We start from the raw sequence: 18,050 nt of genomic DNA on the forward strand, positions 1-18,050 counted from the left end.
ATGTCCCAGAATTCAAACCAGAACTCATGACCGTAACGCACATTTACAGCTCAATGATAACAGCCGCAAGCCCGCAAGGCACAGTCACCAGAAATGCCTCCTTCTTCCGGACATTCAGAGGTGATAGTAACCAACCAAGCAAAACTGCAGTCATTGCAGGCGACTCCTTGGACATAGACTCTGAATATCGAGATGACAGAGATGCTGATGACAGTGACAGTGCACACATGAGTGCTCTCCCACCGGCTCACAGCCCATCTCAGAGGACAATAAGAAAACCATTGAGATGGATCGAAGAAATGAACTAACTGCCCAGCTGCATGCTAAGCGAGGGGGAGATGTAATGTCCTCTTTTGTTGTTAATTAATCTCATGCCGGGGCCAAGTCCCCTTTCTGTTGTGTTAGTCGTGGCTGCGACCCTCGTGGTTAGGAGGCAGGGTTACTGCCTCGTTAGTTAGTTTGCGCCTGATTAAAGAAGAAGCCAGACCTACATTCCTGTCTCCTTGTCTTATTGTACGCAGCTTTGTTTGACTTATTTGAATTGCATGAATCTGCGATGGCCAACATTTAACAGTGGGGATTATGATATTTTGTTTGTCATGGACTATGGGCTATTGGACTGCAGTGGATATGCTCGTTTCCTCAGCGCATCTGTGCATCATGTAACTAAGCTTCTGTCAATTTTGTATGTCGCCAAGCACGTAAATAAAGGATTTTAAAGAAAGGAATTCTGACAGATGACAAAGGGTTTACTGACATAGGTAGGAATTTAACTTCTCGATACCTGCCTTTGTATAGACTTGTTTTTAGGTGGTTTTAACTGCTCCCCCAAGAGCAATAGTCCAATAAGAACAAGATAAAGGACGGGTGTTTTCTGATATATTCTTGCAGAAATGTGTGAAAAAGCCGGCACAACTTCAATTACCTTTCAATATAAGATGCATGGTATATAGTCACTTCATAGGTGGCAATATGCACCAAACAATCTGTCCAGAATATTCCCCAATAGTAGCCCCATATGCTGGAGGTGATGAGGGGAAATAGGTTCATATTGGCATACATGTTAAGGCTTTGACTAAGCTCAGTCGCACTGGTGGGACATGCAGTCATGGGTCAAGGAACTATAATATATGGTATTTATAGACCACTTTAGTTATTGTTGTTGCCAGTGGCATGATTAGTCACAACATGGAAGCCGCCCTTCCCCATAAAAAGGTGGAATGGTTGATTAAAGGCTGAAAGCTGTACGGATTTTAAAAGTTACTTATTTGATGAATTAATTTGCTGTAAATTCAGAGATGGCTTGGCACAGCCACAGGAAGATGAGGTTCCAGTGGCAACCAGAGAGTGACCCATGCATCATGTCTTGTAATGACTACTAATAGTTCAAGAATTTATATATCAAGCAACTTTTCTTTGCATTTGTGGCTTTTTAGAGACTGCTTATAAAGGATCGTGTGGGGTGAGATCACCCGTGGTAGTGCATGGGAAGTTGTGAAGTTTATTTGACATGTAGAGAGCTTTATTGTTTAATTCTGGTTTCCTTTCTGGAGGATGTATTAGTGTAAATGAGCTGAAGCATCCCATAGTATGTACATTGCCATTTCTGATACTTCAGAAGCGAGCTGTAGTCTACTTTGGATACTATGCCCCAGATAAAACTCAATAGAGAGACCTTTGTAAATAAGAAATGTATATGGTCAGGATACCCTAAAATTAAAAAAAAAACATGCTATTGAATCTAGGCAACTTCATTGGTCATCCTGTTTGTAAATATGGATGTTGTGACAACATTGAATTGTTTATTATATTAAAAATGTTGAGGCAAAGTACCTAATTTCTTACATTTGATGTATTCAAGTAAAATAAAATCTAATTTTTAAAAACAAACTGACCAGTTCCTTCCTCTCAAAAGGGAGGTCAAACGCCAAACTGAGCATGACACCTCCTTGGGCTCCCGCAGTTTCACCCTGAAAGCTAACATTTTTCAGGGGGCTATCCTGACAGTATTCTACCATCAACTTCCAAAGATGGTTATTACAATCCGAAAGGACTTTTCTGCGTTTGCCTACAGGCGGTGAAGCGACGAAGTGGAGCAAATGTTCTTGGTAAGATGTTTACACTCTTTGCGGGAGCAGAAAAAGGGACAGCAGGGACTTTGCCTTTAGTGAGACCTGCTCGGATGACAAAGGACTGTCCAAGGGGCTGAGAAGCGACACATAAAGGTTTGTTGGGCCACTGCTCTATACATGCCCATAAGGAATTTGTACACTAAAGGTACGGAGTGAGGATTGTCCAGAGCTCCTCTGATACCTTGAACACAATAAGGGTGCAAGGGGTGTAAGATATCCCCAGCCTGGCAGTGAGGACCGGGGCAACTCTGGCAAGACTCTGAGAGAGACATCTACAGATCTTTCAATCCCAGCAGATTTGTCACCTAATAACTAGATGAAGGAAGGCCTTTGCCTCCAGAGGTTGGTATAAATCAGTCAACAGGGGCAATAACATTTCGGGCCAGCCCAGAGCCATATTTGATAATTGGACCACTGGTGTCAGAGCACTATGGGGAGCTTGGACTTGGACCTGCAGGAACCCGCAGGGCTATACCTTAACATAATCTGAAATAATTATTTAACAGGATCTGAGGTCACAAACCACTATAAAAGCGAGACAAGTCTCTCCTCTTCCACAGGCAATGACTGGACGGGTACACCAGGCCTACCCATACAGGCTCCTAACTTGTGACTGAGGTAGTAACATAAGAGTATGGTGGCCTGTACCTTGTATCAAATGGAGAAAGGCTAAAATGGTACCTCCTGTGAGAATACCTTGGGACACAGTGGGGACAGTCAGGGGCGTCAACCACATTCTCAACTCCCTCCAAATGCTCAACTAGGGATGTGAGATCCCGCTCAGTACAGGATTGTGCTTACATGTGAACTATCTCCACCAAACAAGTAAAAAAAAGCTCTGCTGCTCCAGCTCGAGCCTATCCTCGGTCGGATTCACCAGATTTTGCAACAGGAGGCCTAGCATCTTTGAGCACTCATTCAGCACAGCCCCAGCAGAGGAGACAATAGAGGCCTTTCTCAGAGTGTGTGCTCTTTCTCAGGCGCAAGGCTATCAGCAAAGCACATGGCCAGCAAGCCGGCCCTCCCAGTGTCTCCTTCAGTGAGGACTGGGGCACACCACTTAGAATTCATACTCTTATCTCTGTAGTGGCTGTAAGAGCTGTGCTTGTGCCACTCATGTTTAAATGTATGTCTCACCTCACTGCCGTACTGCGAGGATTCAAAACTGCATCCTATTTGGAGTGCTTACCCTGTGAAGTGGCCCTTCTCCAGTGTTCCTTGACTGCCTTGGAACAGTTTCTACAGAATAAGTCACAGCTGTGATCCTATGAATCCTCCTACAAACTGGAAGCCTCTCCCACACAGGGTTTGCAAATACAGGGACTGAAGCAAACTCCCTTCAGAGTGGACGCAGCTCCTGTGTCCAGAAAGAAACACTCCAATGGCCAGGTTGAGAGCGTGAACAGTGTGCAGACAAAGTAAAACTCACCATACAATTGTTGAGTTTCACACCGTCCTCGAAATGAGTGGGCATCTGGTTCCTGAAGAACAATGCATACCTACAGAGCCTGCTCTTGAGTACTCTGTAGGGAAGGCAATTTGAAGAAGCCCAATCAGGGCGGTATTGCTGAAATCCCAGACACTGATGGTACAAGGACGGACGGTCATGTTTGGAATACTGTAGTGGCAGTCTCTTACATTATTTTAAAGATAAAAAATGTACATCATGAACCCAGTTCAACCAACAGTTGGAGACCTTCTTCAAGTCTTCAGCACAGAGGAAAGGGACTGGAGAAGGAAAGCCGGTTAATGAGAATGACAGGAATGTGGCTTGGGTATGGGCACCAGGCTTACCGTAGCTTACAAGTTGTTTTTCTGGCTACTGTAGAAAAATGGGAACCGGCCCTTCGCTGCGGCTCTAAAATGCTGACAGCACTTTTACTGTGCTGTCAGCATTATAGAGAATGCTGACTCCCATTACTGTGCCCAAGTGGAGCATGGGTTGCGGGGGTGGCTCCGCTCTACCTGGTCGCAGTAACAGGAGTCAGGGGTGTCCCCCGCTTACCATTACGGTAAGCGGAGGCTAGGAAAGAAACAAAAAATAAAGGAAAAAAAGGACCCTGCGGCGGTGCACACAGAAGTGCTCCATAGTACATGTAAGTGGGGTGGGTGTTGGAGTATTGCCTGGCATGTGGGCAAAAGTGATCTATTTGATCACTGCGCCACGCCGTAATTGTCGTAGACATTTTCGTCGATGCAGTTACGGGCGGCGGAGTTGTCACATAGATTCCAAAAATGCTCTATTTTCCACACCGATGTGTGTCCATCCCAAAAGTCTAGAAGAATGGGTAAAAAATGTTACGGCAGGTCCGTCAAACAGTGACATTTATTTTAAAACAATTAAGAGCAAGAGAGAGAGTTTGAAAAGCCAGACGTTTATGATAAGGCAAAATGATGTCTGCAAAGTTACAAAATCTAGTGCAAGAAATGTTTCAAAAGTCAAATAAGATTAGCTCTCTTACCAGACTCAAAAACCTGTTTTTGTTCCTCAAATCTCAACAATCAGCAGTCAAGAAGTAATAATAATATTAATACAAACTATTTGTAATCATAACATTGAGACAAAATAAGCAGCAGGGAAGCAAAGGTAAGGGACCACCAACGTGTGTCAAAATGTGATCTGAAGGCTGCAAGATATATGGTTGTGGGTGCTGCATGGTTGAATTGAGCCGAGGAGGACAACATTTTGCAACTGAAAAAAGAAATATACTTTCTCCCACAAGTTTACATTTTTAGTACTAAAAACTGTAATGTGTGCTAAAAGTATATTTTAAATAGCAAAGTCAACAAAAAATCAAGCTAACGATTAGCTAGAAGCAGGAACAGAAGCAGTGGATGTTTAAAGCCTGCAGCATAATGGCTGTCCATGAATATGCCTTCTGGTCACATGTGATTTTCAGATTCACCAGTCAGTGTGTTGCCACAATTGCACTGGGCTAACAACAGGAAGTATAGGTAATTTACAAACTCAGACTAGAGCTTCAAAGACAACATTGAACATAACAAGCAAATATTCTCTAGGCAGCCCCATCACCTGAAGCAGGTGGCTTCTCTACAGGGACCTGGATAACATGTATGACACTTGCATTACCTGGTCCCACATGCTTATGACTCGTAGGAAGGCTGTGTAGTTGCTGTCCTCAATGAAGGGAGCATTGTAGTAGCCATGTTGATATGTCCCATCGCCTACAACAAACTCTACTGGGCTTGTGAGATTGTGAGCAGGAAAAGCCATGGTAATGTAGACATTTTGATCTATGCTTTTGTTGAAGGGTGCCAAGTCCTCTCTCTGGCAGATGTCTTCACTGCTGTTTCGTTGTCGAGATACAATTATCTGGTACTCACTGGTAATTAAAAGCAACATTGTCAACATAAGGACACTCATGATAATCCATAAAATCCGATTCAGAAAAATCACACTGCACACTGCCAATGAGCCCAATGGACCATTTCTACAAAATGGCATTAATTGAGGGTGAGAATGATCAACTTCATAGTTATTTTACTGACTTCAGTTCTTAAATCAGCTCAACCTCTTTCTTTTGACATTATTAACTCTTTAATACCCTGTACTGTTAGGATGCGCGTACAGTGTCCCAGCGAGGCAAAAAGGTTCTGGTTGAGTAAAACCTATTAGAATGTAACACTGTGGGAGCAGAGTGAAGTTTGTGCTGCAGACAGCGCGATTGTTATTTTAGATTTGACACATATTAGATACTTATAGATTGCAGCACAGAAAGAACAACAAATGTATTAATGTTATGGTTGCAGAGGTCACAGATAGGGCAGCATTTTAGGTCCGGTGTTTAGTTGTTGTAGCTGTAGTGACGTAGGGTAGTGCGATGTGCGGGAAGGATTTAAATAAGCCGAAGATGGAGTCAGCAAGGTAGTGGGATAGAAGCGAGGTCAGTGTGTTAACTTGGCAGAAGTGCCGTTTTGGATGTTAGGGCCTAGCACACGATGAACAGAAGAGAGCGCATGCCTTGGTGTTGAGCTGCGGCTCTGGTAGTTCAGCTTAAAAAAAAAATCCCCCTTTCCCGTTCCCCAAGAGAGAAGTCGAGGTCAGAGGCACCCATGGTGTGCAGATAAGCAATAATTGTAGCCAGCTGCGGGGCACAAACGTGGTGGGAATGAAATGTTAGTTGGTAGAAGAGCATGGAGGGATGCGCCTTTTGAAGGACACATTCATGAGAATAGGGCACAAAGTTTTGTAATGTCATTGGGCCAGGCACAGATTTAGAATACTACTGCCCTAACCCCGGAGAGGTCAACCTCATAAGAACCCTGAGGATATTCTCACTCCTAAACCCCCTGGATCCTCTTCTCAGGTGGCGAGGGAAAGGCCATTGCATTTGGATCCTGACCCTGGGGGTGGAGAAGCGAGGGAGGATCACCTGGGTGGAGGGTCCTGTGGGGGGTGGGGTACCCACAGGCGAGACATGGTATAACATTTTCCCTATTGATGACCAGCCTAGCCCTTTCCCGACCTTTGTGGGCTATTGCAAGACTCTCCCTTCATTCCCCCACATTTAACCTTCGAAAGTACTGGGACGAGGAAGAGGAGAATGAGAGTAATGAACACTACACCTTCATTTTACCACTCTGGTACTGGGATGAGGAAGATGCCTGTATAGTATGGGGAGAGACAGGCATGTCCCCTTAATCATAGCCAGGCAAACCTAACTAAGGATCCACACCTGCAACCTGTTAAGTGGTTGTCGATGTATAAAGAAAGAGCCAGAGAACACCAAGATGAGAGACATGGAGGCCTGTGGGGGAGTGACCAGCGGCGGGCCCCTTTCCAGGAGCAGGCAGCCGTGGTGTGACCTCTGAAGGAGCCAGGACGAATCCGAGAGAGGGATCCTCTGTGTCATGGAACTGTGCAGGAGAAACAAGGATGCAGTCCGCGTCCACTCAGAGGCAGCGGAGCTACCAACCTGCGCAAGGCAAGTCCCATTGCGCGAGTGGGGTTCGTAGGAGCTGGCCCGCCAACCTCCAAAGAGGAAAGAAGCAGCAGGAGCCCCTGAGGAACAACAATGAGGACTGGTGAGTGTCAGGGAGAGGCGCTCGACAACCCGGTCATTGCTAGAGGGCTGCAAGTCCGTAATGAATGCACATTTATTACCGAACTGAATGGAAACTTGAAACTAAGCATAATGAATGCATATTAATTACAGAATTGAAAGGAAACTTAAAATTAAACATGATGAAAACATATTGAATATCGACCTGAGTAGAAACTTGCAATTAAACATATCGAGTGCATATTGAATACCGAATTGAAGGAAAACTTGAAATCAAGCATAACGAATGCACAATGAATACTGAACTTAATGGAAACTTCCTTGAAAATGAGCAAATTGAATATCCGTTGAATGCCGAACTGAATGAAGCGTTGCAATTCAGCTAATTGAATATGGAGCTGAGTAAAACATTTATGGGCAAAGCAAAGGACAGGCAAAGAGAAAGTGTTCAAATGAGAACAACATATAGGAGAGAGCGCAAGTGTGAAAGAGTGCCATAGAATGGCAAGAGGTATGTCACACATTATGTCAGAGCCAAGAGGCTAACAGGAGAATCCAGGAAGTGTAAACCTGAAGATAAAACCAAGAGGCCAACAAAGAGGAGCTAAGTGCATGTGACTTTGAACACATGGGCAGGTACAGAAGAACCTGTGTGGGTTGAAGAGGCTAAGGTTCCTGGTTGCTTGACCTGTGATGGGTGGACCGTGTGGTCTGACAACTGAGCCTATACGAGTGAGCCCTGAACTGTGAGAACCAAAGACATTGGGGAGTAAAACAAGGAGAAGCACCGCAAGTGAGTTGGTGAAGTATTCCAAGAAAGAGGGTCAGGCTGACTTTGAGTTGTGTTTAAATTTTTGAAAGACTGAAACAAACACAAGTGGATGAATGGAAGTCTTGGGGAAGGGAACCACAAGACTTGTGGAACTGCAAGTATTGTCTTGAGAATGAAGCCTCAAGATCCTTTTCTTTTGAACTGTGTTGCTTGGAACTTGGGGAAGGGAATCCCGAGGACTGTGTGGAACTGTATTACCTTGAACGCGAGAAAGGTAATTTTGAGACTTTTGTTGAACCTTTTTGAACTTGGGCAAGGGGAGCTGAAAAGGAAGATAAGAGCTGGAAGAAGCTCAGATCTTGGTGTTGATCACTATTTCTTTGATTATTGACATCCCTACACACTGTTTAGCTTAAATTGTGAGGGAAAGTATAGGTTTTGGACACAGACAGACTTTTAAGTTGAACTCTTAAACTTTCCCTAGTTTCGTTCAGGTAGGGAAATCCCACCTTAGCATAGGACAATTTAGGCCTTCTACCATCCTGACATTTCAGTTAATAAATATCTTTTGTTTAAGCTTTAGGTCTGATGTTTGTGTCTTGCTTCATTATGCCTTACCTAAGGAAACAAATCCTCAAAATTCAGACTCAAGAGTGGTGCCCTGGTCACATCATTCCTGGGCACCTGGGGTTGGAAGGAGATAAGGGGAGAGATGTGTCAGCAACGTCTTGTGAATCAGAACAGGAGGAGCGGAGGTGATGGCAATAAATGTAGTACAAGGTCGGGGGTGCAGCTTATGTGCGCCATGACTTCTGGGATAATAAGGAAGCCTATTGTCTTATAAAAGCAGAGTTGGCCTCACCAGTTTTCTTTGATAGCATCTGGAATTGGAGGGTGCACATCACATGATGGCTTCAAATTTACGAACTTATCAATAACGAGAACTCGCCAATCATGTACTTGGATTCGACAGTGATGATGTAGGGGACCACGTGTTAAGGAATATGGGTTTAGATTAGATGTGGTCAATCGATCAAGGGGCTACAGGGGGGGATTCGCATGTTCTATAGGTGGTAGCCAAGTAGGGTGGTGGGATTATGTTGTACTCATTAATGTGCACAGTATTGTTAATTTGGGAAGTTTCTGCTATATAAACCTGTACTGCTCAAGGTAAGGGAGCTCCGTGTCAGTTCGGTTCCACTGGACCGTCTGAGACCTTTTTACATGTAATAAACCTGGATTGTCTTTGCAAGGAGGTGCAGTGATTATTTTGTCTTTTGTATTGTTGTACTCTCCTGGTTTTTGGGCTACCATCCTTTCAGTGCCCTTTCATTCCCTTTGTACGGGGTAAAGGTGTAGAAGTAGGACACCGACACATAGGTGGCATGCTTTTGGCTGTAGGATTTTATTAGTGAGAAAATGAAAGAGAAAACCCTATTCAACGCTAATTCTAATAGGGGTTTCCCTGCCTTAACTAAATACTAAGGAGTCTGTCAGAATGTAAGACTAAAGCAAAAGAGCCAAATGTCCTGTGTCCAAACCTATTTCTGACCCTTACACTATAAACTTAACTAAGGAAAAGGGGTGGTCTTCTTGGTCCAGAAGAATGGCTCCCTTCTTCTGGACGACAGCCCATGTTCACTTCTGGATGATGCAATTTAAATGTTCTTGTCAAAGGGTACAAATCAAAAGTCCACAAGGTTCCTTGGATTGGGGCTCCAACAAGGCATATAGAAAGAAGGTCTTGTATCTTCTCAGTGTTAGGGGAATGACTCCCTCCCCCTAACCCTTCCCAGGTTTCTCGGTGGTTTTCCCAATGCCAGGACATGTGTCTTATTTTTCCTGGCCTTTGTAGTGTAATTCAAAATACCTAGAAAAAGGCTCCCTTCTCTTGGCCTCTTTCACAATTTTCATCAACACCAGGCGAAAAGGCCTCCCTTCCTCTGGCATTTCTCAGGTTATTCACTATGCAAAGAGAATGACCCCCTTCACTTGGCTCCTTCCGCAATGATCATCAACACCAGGGGGGGTTGCCTCCCTTCCACTGTCCTTTCTCAGGCTCTTCGCAATGCCAAGAGTGACCCCATTCTCTTGGCTCCTTTCACAATGCTCATCAACACCAGGGGAAGTGCCTACCTTCCCCTAGTCTTTCTCACAATGTTTACAGTATTCAAAGCCCAACTGGTTCACTACCCTGCCAGATACTCTGACTATGAAGATGACTTTAGAAGCAGATCATTATTGGGTGTGGGTCCCCGACCCTTCTGGGCTCTTCACGGTTCGCAATACTTATAGCCGGTTCACTTTCCTGTCAGTTTTTTTTTCTGTCAGGTTCCAGACCCCTTCGTATTGGTTTATTTTCCCTCAAGCCCCAGGCCTCTTTGTATTTGTTTCTTCAGGATTACAAGCCTGTGGTTTTTCCGTTCTGTACTGGGGCAGACCCAGCTTAGCTACCAACCAGTTAATGTGACTGTGAAGATGCATGGCGATGCTGCTCATTTTTGTGTAGGGGTCTCTTGCCCACTTAATATAGCTCCTCAGCTATTCATGGGTCCCAGTAACCACCCCGGCAGCCCCGATACCTGTGAGAGGCTTGCTGGTGACCGCCAGTCAGTTGCTGGTTTCCCTTTCTTTTCGTCTGATTCTCTTGTGGCTTATCCCCTTGCTGTGGTGGCTCCACAGCGTTTCCATTCTGCGGTTTGCAGTCTCTCAGGCTGCGCATACCAAGTCTCTTGCTCAGCTGGACACCCATGTCTTTGGTGGCTCTGTTGGTCCATGTTTGGAGGTCCCTTCCATGACGGCTCTACCTCCTGGCAAGCATCCCAGTCTCCGCTTTCTGACCAACTCTCGCTCTCTGGCTGCCTCTGAATCTCCTGCAGGGTCGGTCTCTCTACATGCTGTCGTTTCCCTCCTGTCTTTTGAATGGGTTCTGCCCAATTAGAGGTTGGAAAAGACTAGACCGTTTACTCAGGTTTATATTAGTGCTCTATATGCTTCTGCACTTCTTCCTCGTCTCAGTACTGATCTTGAGGACTCCCAGTGAGTCAGTTGGTCCCTCCTTCGTCTAAGTACATAGGGGATATAGGTCCCTTGAGGAGTCCACACTCTTCCTTGTCACATTACTTCCTACCTTACAGATAGGAACTCTAGGGGTGGTGCTGTAGGGGGTTGCTGAGGAAGGCGGGTTAAGGTAAGGTGGGCCATGGGGATACTGTGTTTTCCCGGTATTACCCAAATTGACCTTTTACAATTGACCTTTTGCACAAATGACCTAATAATAGTGGTCCTAATTGACCTTCTGGACAATTGACCTTCTGAACAATTGACTTTTTGCACAATTGACATTTTGTGGTTTGTTTTGGTAGGGGATGGTAGGGGGTTTCCCATGTGGCTTTTTTCTCGGGGGCAGCGGGGGGTTTGCCCCCGTATTTATGGCTAAATTTACAGTATTGCCTCAGAAAATGTGTCTTTTTTGCTTTGAAATATATGCCTTCTTTTTCTTTTACACTGGTTCACTGTTTTCCTTGGTAAGGGATTGCAGGGGTTTCCCATGTGGGTTTTCTATGGGGGACAGCGGGGGGATTCCCCCCGCATATATGGCTAAATGTACAGTATTACCTCAGAAAATGTGGCTTTTTCACTTTAAAATATATGCCTTCTTTTTCTTTTACACTGGTTCACTGTTTTCCTGAGCAACAACAACGTAAAAATATTGAATTTCACTTTAAATAATAATTTTGCTCTGTGTTGGCTCCAGGAGCGACTGTAGACATAGATTTTTTTCCTTCGCAATACCATTTTGCATAATTCTGATGGCGTCACGTCACCGGCAAGTACATTTGCTTCCTGGTTGTCATTTCTCCCTAGATTACACATTCAGCTGAGTTCGTTTCATTGTGCACTTAAGGTATGTTTTTTTTTATAATACAGTTTTCTTTTCCTTTTCTTTTATTTGAAAATGCACGGTAAATGTATGCAAACTCTCATTTATTCTCATGTGCAGTGCCCGTTATGAGTGCACGTTTACTTTTCTTTCTCTGAATGACGCCGTAATCTTACCAGCCTGTTGTGAATGGTACGCTTCACATTTAGCATTTTGCTGCGAATGCAGTTATAATTTATTGTCACTTGTTGCATAGGAGATGAACAATTAGACAATATTATTATGTAAAGTAATGTTAGTGCATATTTGCTTCATTTGTTTTAACAGCATTTGTAATGTACACGAACAATTGTTCTGCGAGCAGTTTTCGTTCGAGCAATTCTCACTCGAATAATTGTAATACGATCAATTTGAATACAACCGTTTTCCCAGCTCGGCACTAAACCCCTAGGGGCACCCCTCTCCCATGAGATCCACCTGCTAAGTACCATGCCCAGGGAGACAATCGGGTAGCGGCCTCACATCCCTGGCCTCACGGGAAGGGGCTCGCCCTAGGGAAGAAGTGACAACATCTGGTGATTCCTCACAAGTCATGATGTTATCACTGAGAAGGGGACTTCAGTGGAGCACCACACAAAATGTTCTAAAGAATTAAACAGGGCATTTTAGAAAACAAGTTAAAGGGGGTTGGGCACTGTTGAGCAGCAGTAGTGGCTGCCTACCCGCAAAGCTCTGTCTCTGGCTAGATCCTTAACAGTGCTTTCATTCTGCACAAAAGGTTGAAAAGTTTGTGTTGGAAGACATGGTGTGGCAACTGTCTTCATTGGAGCTCCTCACGCTCTGTAATGACGTGTAATTCCCTGGTGTGGGCTGACCGAGGGGTGCGGTGTCTGGAGCCCGCGTTGGACTTCCGTGAGCGTGGACACTCTGCTGGTGGAGAGTGCGTGGCTTCACCGGCCACAGTGAGGGAGGAGCCATTTATTGTACGCCTTTGGGAATGACCGAGATTCAGCTCCCCCCTCAACTGCTTCGGTGGAGGCTGCCGATAACGGTTGGGCCCGGGACGAGTCAGAGGTGTAGACCACCCCCCCCTCCTCGAGGGTGCAAGGGTTACTTTCCAGTTCGGCAGTGCTGAGCGATGCCAATACATCTGCTGGGTGCCCCCGGCTAAAGATCACAGACTTCGCAGAACCCACCCCCCGGATGTGTGGCCTGGGTGGTGGGTCCCCGCAGCGACCGAGTGAGAGACGCTCTGCTGCGTGGTGGTAATGCGGGGGCATACCGCTCTGGCCACCCCCTCTGTAGGAGTAGTGAAAAACATTGGCTGGGCCGAATAACTGTTACTGGTGCGGCCCGTGGTTGCCTCCCGAGATCCCAACACCAATATCCTGCAGTTTTGGGTAACCCACTGCATCAGAGGACTGACACAGCCCGGGGTGGACACATGTGCAGCTGGGACATGTTGTGAGAGTATCATGCAGCACGAGAAGGCTGGTCGGCTAATCCAGTATGCCCATGTGAGTACGCAAGATCTTCTCCCTTCATCCAGCCACACGGCCGCCAAGAGCGTTTACTTCTCCGGGAGAAGGGGAGAGACTGTAACAGGCTCTGATGCAATACATTAAATCTTGGGCTCCTTGCGGGCTACTGCAGGCTACGCACATCCAGTGCCCTGGTGACGACGAAACAGTAGACAAGTCCACGGAATCCTGGTGGGGTGGGAGCCCTTGCAGGGGGCAACTGGCGCATGGCACTGGAGCGGTCTTCCGATACGTGTGAGACAACAATCCATCCTGAATCTTCGCATGGCTAAATCTGAAAGGGTTGATTAAGTGGAAGCAACGCTTATCTCTTACATAGCATGGTCTGGCAATACATCTATGCCCCAATAAACATTGAAGGTGTGTGTCTCCGACCAGCAGGAGTCCCTAACATCACAACTCAGCCACAGGGCTCTCATAGTTGCATATAAGCATTGGAGGCTTTGGAACGGCGACCATCCGCGTCCAGGGCCCTTATACAGTGTTACGCTCTACAGAGTCATGCAATGTGGTAAGCAGAGCCCTTTGGACACAAATTCAGGACACTCACTTATATTTCTTGACAAGGTATCATCATATAGGGAGAATCTGCCCGCTCTACGACCTTGCCCTGCAGCTGGCGAAACACTTCCTTGTGCAGACGGAGAGGCAGCCTGAGCCTTTTTTGACCTCCTGAATCCAAAATTACTGTGGGAAGTATACGTGCTACGACCAGGGCATATCTATCAACGCGACTGGATTGTGTGGCTGCCAGACACAGGAATATATGAGGAAGTGGCCCGTCTGATCAATTACAAATCCCAAAATAACCTGCTTCTTCGGGGGGAATCAACTGAAGAGATCTGTAAGTGACTTCAATTCAGCAATCCAACTAAGTCAATGCCTAGTCTGGGATGCCCAATGGAAGCCCTTATTTATATATTTTTATGTCAAGTTCTTAAATCTGGATGATAAACCCTTATATAACTCCCCTCTCTTTGAATCCCCCTGACCTCACTGAGCCAAGAAGTAGGTTGCTTTGCACATTAAAAGGTTTATTGGAAAGATTAAACAGTATATATATATATATATCACACTTTTATGAACAAATTAATATTTGATAGCACACTTATGAGTTGAGTATGAACAGTGATCAACAATGGATAATATTACAGTAGCACAATCCCTTAATTACTTAGGAGTTGGTATAGAAAGGATAAGGTAGCAGAGAATACTTTGTATAGTTTCAAGGAAAAGCAATGATGGAAAGAATGCAGCACAGAAATAAACTGGATATGGTTTCAACAAGAGATAATCTGATCACTTTTTCCTCACTACCCCCCCGTATGCAATATGAAGAGATGGAAATGAGGGCACACAGGTTTTCAGGAATACAATCAGAAGTAGTTCAGTTCCCCTTCCCCCCAGCAAGCTTAGAGAAACAGGGATGATTTTAAAACACAGGCCAAATACTTTTAAATGTGGTTGCAATGAAGTGAAAAATGTGCTAAACATGATTTTAATCCCCTATAGGAGATTCAGGGTAGGTGATCGATACTTTGAATTAGTTCAGGTCAACACTAGCAATGATTCAGGAATGATTATCAGAGTGAAAACGAATTTCAGAAGTGTAAAGCAAGAAGCAGCTATTTTTACAAGTGGTGAAATTGAGTCAAATTGCAATTTGCGGCACTTTTTCTGAGTGCGTCGATCGCGATTACGGAAAAACTATAAGGAGTTGGAAGGTCATATTGGGTTTGTTGGAAAGCTTAGCTTTAAAATGACAGTTAAATCTCGCTTCTAGGACATACGGTTCAAAAGATACAGACGTTTTTGTGGAGGTAGATTTTCAGAAATGAAGTCAAGATTTCAGAATGACAGATGACACTTTTGCAGCTTTGAAATCACAGAATGGACACACGATTTCTATGCAGTTCTAAATAGGTTGAAATGGATGGGATGAGATTACTTTAGCCTAAGAGATGACTATGCACAGTTCTTGGCTGGATACTCACTCCTAGTTTTGGACTGGAATGGGCCTGTGACGGCACTCCCGCCACCGGATGGTCTCTGCCACTGGTTCTGCTCACAGCGGGGCCTCTGGTCTGCTTTCGGCACAGCACAGCGGTCTGGTCTGGGTCTGCTATCTGCACTGCACAGTGGTCTTGTCTGGGTCTGGATACAGCTCTGCTTTCTGGGTCTGGATATGGTTCTAGCCAAAATCAAACAGCTCGCCCGGCTGTTGAATAGTTTGGTTAGGTTGCTGGATTCTGGGGCCTGCTGAGAAGGATTCAACTTCTGGTTCAGGCCTCTCTGCTTCAAGTTCTGGAGTCTATCTGGAGTCTAAGTTCTGGAGCCTGGAGTTTTTGTCTGGATATGGTTGGGCAGCGTGCTGTGCAGAAATTGATTAAAGAGTGGAAAATGAATGTCCCTATCTGGGTCTCAGTGGCTCTTTTTATGTCTTTTGAAAGTGGGTGGGAAGGCTGACTTTCTATGCCCAACCCACTAAGGATTCTGATAGGTTAAAGGATTTACTGTCCTCTGACTGGAGAACAGAGTAGTGAGTCAGAATGAGTCAGAGTGATGCTATGTTTATGGCTTGACTGAAGTCCCTCCCCTTAGCATTTACTTAGAAAAACAATTTTTCATAACCAAACATGCTTCCCAGATACACAAGTTGTTGAATTTACATGTACACATCACAGATGAACTAAGACAGGTCTCTCTTCAACCCTGATCTTTCTAAGAGCTTGGGTGCAGAAGTGACAACATTTTGCACTTTTGATGGGTTTCTCAATATTGTTTTTTCATCAAATCTGACACGGAGGTACACACCCTCTCTGGGCATATTACAGTAGGTTTTGAGGTCTCTAGCATAAACACAGATGTTACAATATTAATAATTACAGGGCTTGGCCTCAGAACATCCTACAGCGTCCAGCTTCGTCTCAAATTGTGGGTGCATTTTTCATATTAAGAATCGCCAAATTGTACATTTCTGTCAGCTTGATACAATATTTTATAAGCAATTTAATAAAACATACATTTGCCTCCACTGCAGTACACCTTTTTGTTTGTCCCCACCCCTAGAAACTTGGCTTGGCTCAGAGGTCAAATGTCTTGCCTTCCCCCAGAGCAGTGTTGACAGTTCACACCTAAAATCAGCATACCCTATTCAGCTGAAGGAATCCTTTGTCTGGTTTTTCCTGCTAGCAGGGCATCAGTCCAGAGAGCCACTCTCCATCTGATTAACAGAACCACGTGATTTCCTGCCTTCTTGCTGAGAATACTAGGTGTGAAGACTTTTCATGGACAAGCAAGCCTTTGAAGTCCCAGCTAACTCAGGTTCACTGTTTAGCTCCTGAAATACAAGTCTCCTGTCAGAATTTAGATCGCTAGCGCCGATCAGTGGCGGGCACCGGTATTGCACCCATTTTTGACAGATGCCTTAAATTAATACATTTCAAAAAGGGGATTTTACTTGATAGCATATGATCCTTGCTATCATTGTATTTATGTGGATTCTGCAGTAGAGTAATGTAGAACACCCAACCAGAAGTTGGATTTTTTTGGTGGTTTCATGCCCATGATTTTAGCAATTTTGACAATCAAGAAATGAATTGTGGAACAGCTCTGTATTCCTTTGTCTGCTCTTGTTCTGTGGGCAGCCAAAGGATGGGGCTGGCAATGGTCTCCTGTATTAACACTGATAGAGGCAAAAGAAGATGGCAGCATGTCTGTCAGGTTCTCACTGCGCACTTTCTGGTGATTTCTGGCCAGCCGCATGCTTTCCAGCGGCCATTATGATGTTTCCCATGTCAGTAATGCACAATGATGTTGTATGGCTTGGATGCGTGGATTGAAACATCCCACAGATCCGATTGGTTGGTGAGGGACATCTTATTTACAAACTTTTGACGAAAATGTTGAGGGGCGCAGGCGGGAGAAAGAAAGGTCCGATGGATTCCTTCACCAACTCCCAGGCTCCGGTGGCGAGCTCATCAGCACTCTCGGCAACTGATGCACCATCAACGTCAAACGGCAATCCTAGAGAAGACCACTTATAAATAACGGTGCAGTCTGGATTCTTATCCATAAATGTCAAACTTGATGACATTGTAGCAACAATAAGGTCACTCAAATCAAAGCTGGAGAAGGAGAGCGCACAGATAACTGACACTGAAGCCAGAATTAGTTTGACCGAAGACAAGGTGGATCAGCATGACCAGGACATAACACACCTATAGGGAGAACTATCCAAGATAAGAGGCAAATGTGAAGAATTGGAATTGAGATCTAGAAGAAACAACATACGTATTGTCAGAGTCCCAGAATCTGCTTGCAAAGGCCAAATTGAAATTGTTGTTGTGGATGTGCTTCTCAAATACCTGTTTGCCTCAGCTTAATTTTCAGAACATTTCCTGGTGGAACGTGCGCATCGCACCCTGGCCCGATACCTAAAACAGGGTCCAACGCCGCACTATCATAGTGAAGCTGCTAAATTACAGAGACAGAGACTTAATCCTGAGAGTGTCCTGAGAACAGGGAATGTTGAGATACGAGGCAAATACCATTCACATCTACCTGGATTTTGCAGCTGTGGTGCAGGCCCAAAGGATGTCATATGACCCGGTGTAGAGACAACTACGCCGGATTCTGTAAGCATTGATCTTCCAGGCAAAACTGCTGATTCGACAGGGAGGCAGGGCGCATTTTTTC

General features: G+C 45.0%; 1 protein-coding gene across 1 annotated transcript in view; it reads right to left on the reverse strand.

The window, feature by feature from the left end:
* The window catches only part of LOC138511247 (receptor-type tyrosine-protein phosphatase kappa-like), a 1,445,374-nt gene that overhangs the window by 529,362 nt on the left and 897,962 nt on the right, over nucleotides 1-18,050 (reverse strand). Inside the window, exon 12 of the mRNA XM_069626788.1 lies at nucleotides 5,224-5,476. Coding sequence (XP_069482889.1) covers nucleotides 5,224-5,476 — 253 coding nt within the window. The remainder of the gene's footprint in view (nucleotides 1-5,223; nucleotides 5,477-18,050) is intronic.

Source organism: Ambystoma mexicanum, chromosome 6p, assembly GCF_040938575.1.
Source record: "Ambystoma mexicanum isolate Mex_15411 chromosome 6p, UKY_AmexF1_1, whole genome shotgun sequence".
Lineage (NCBI taxonomy): Eukaryota > Metazoa > Chordata > Amphibia > Caudata > Ambystomatidae > Ambystoma > Ambystoma mexicanum.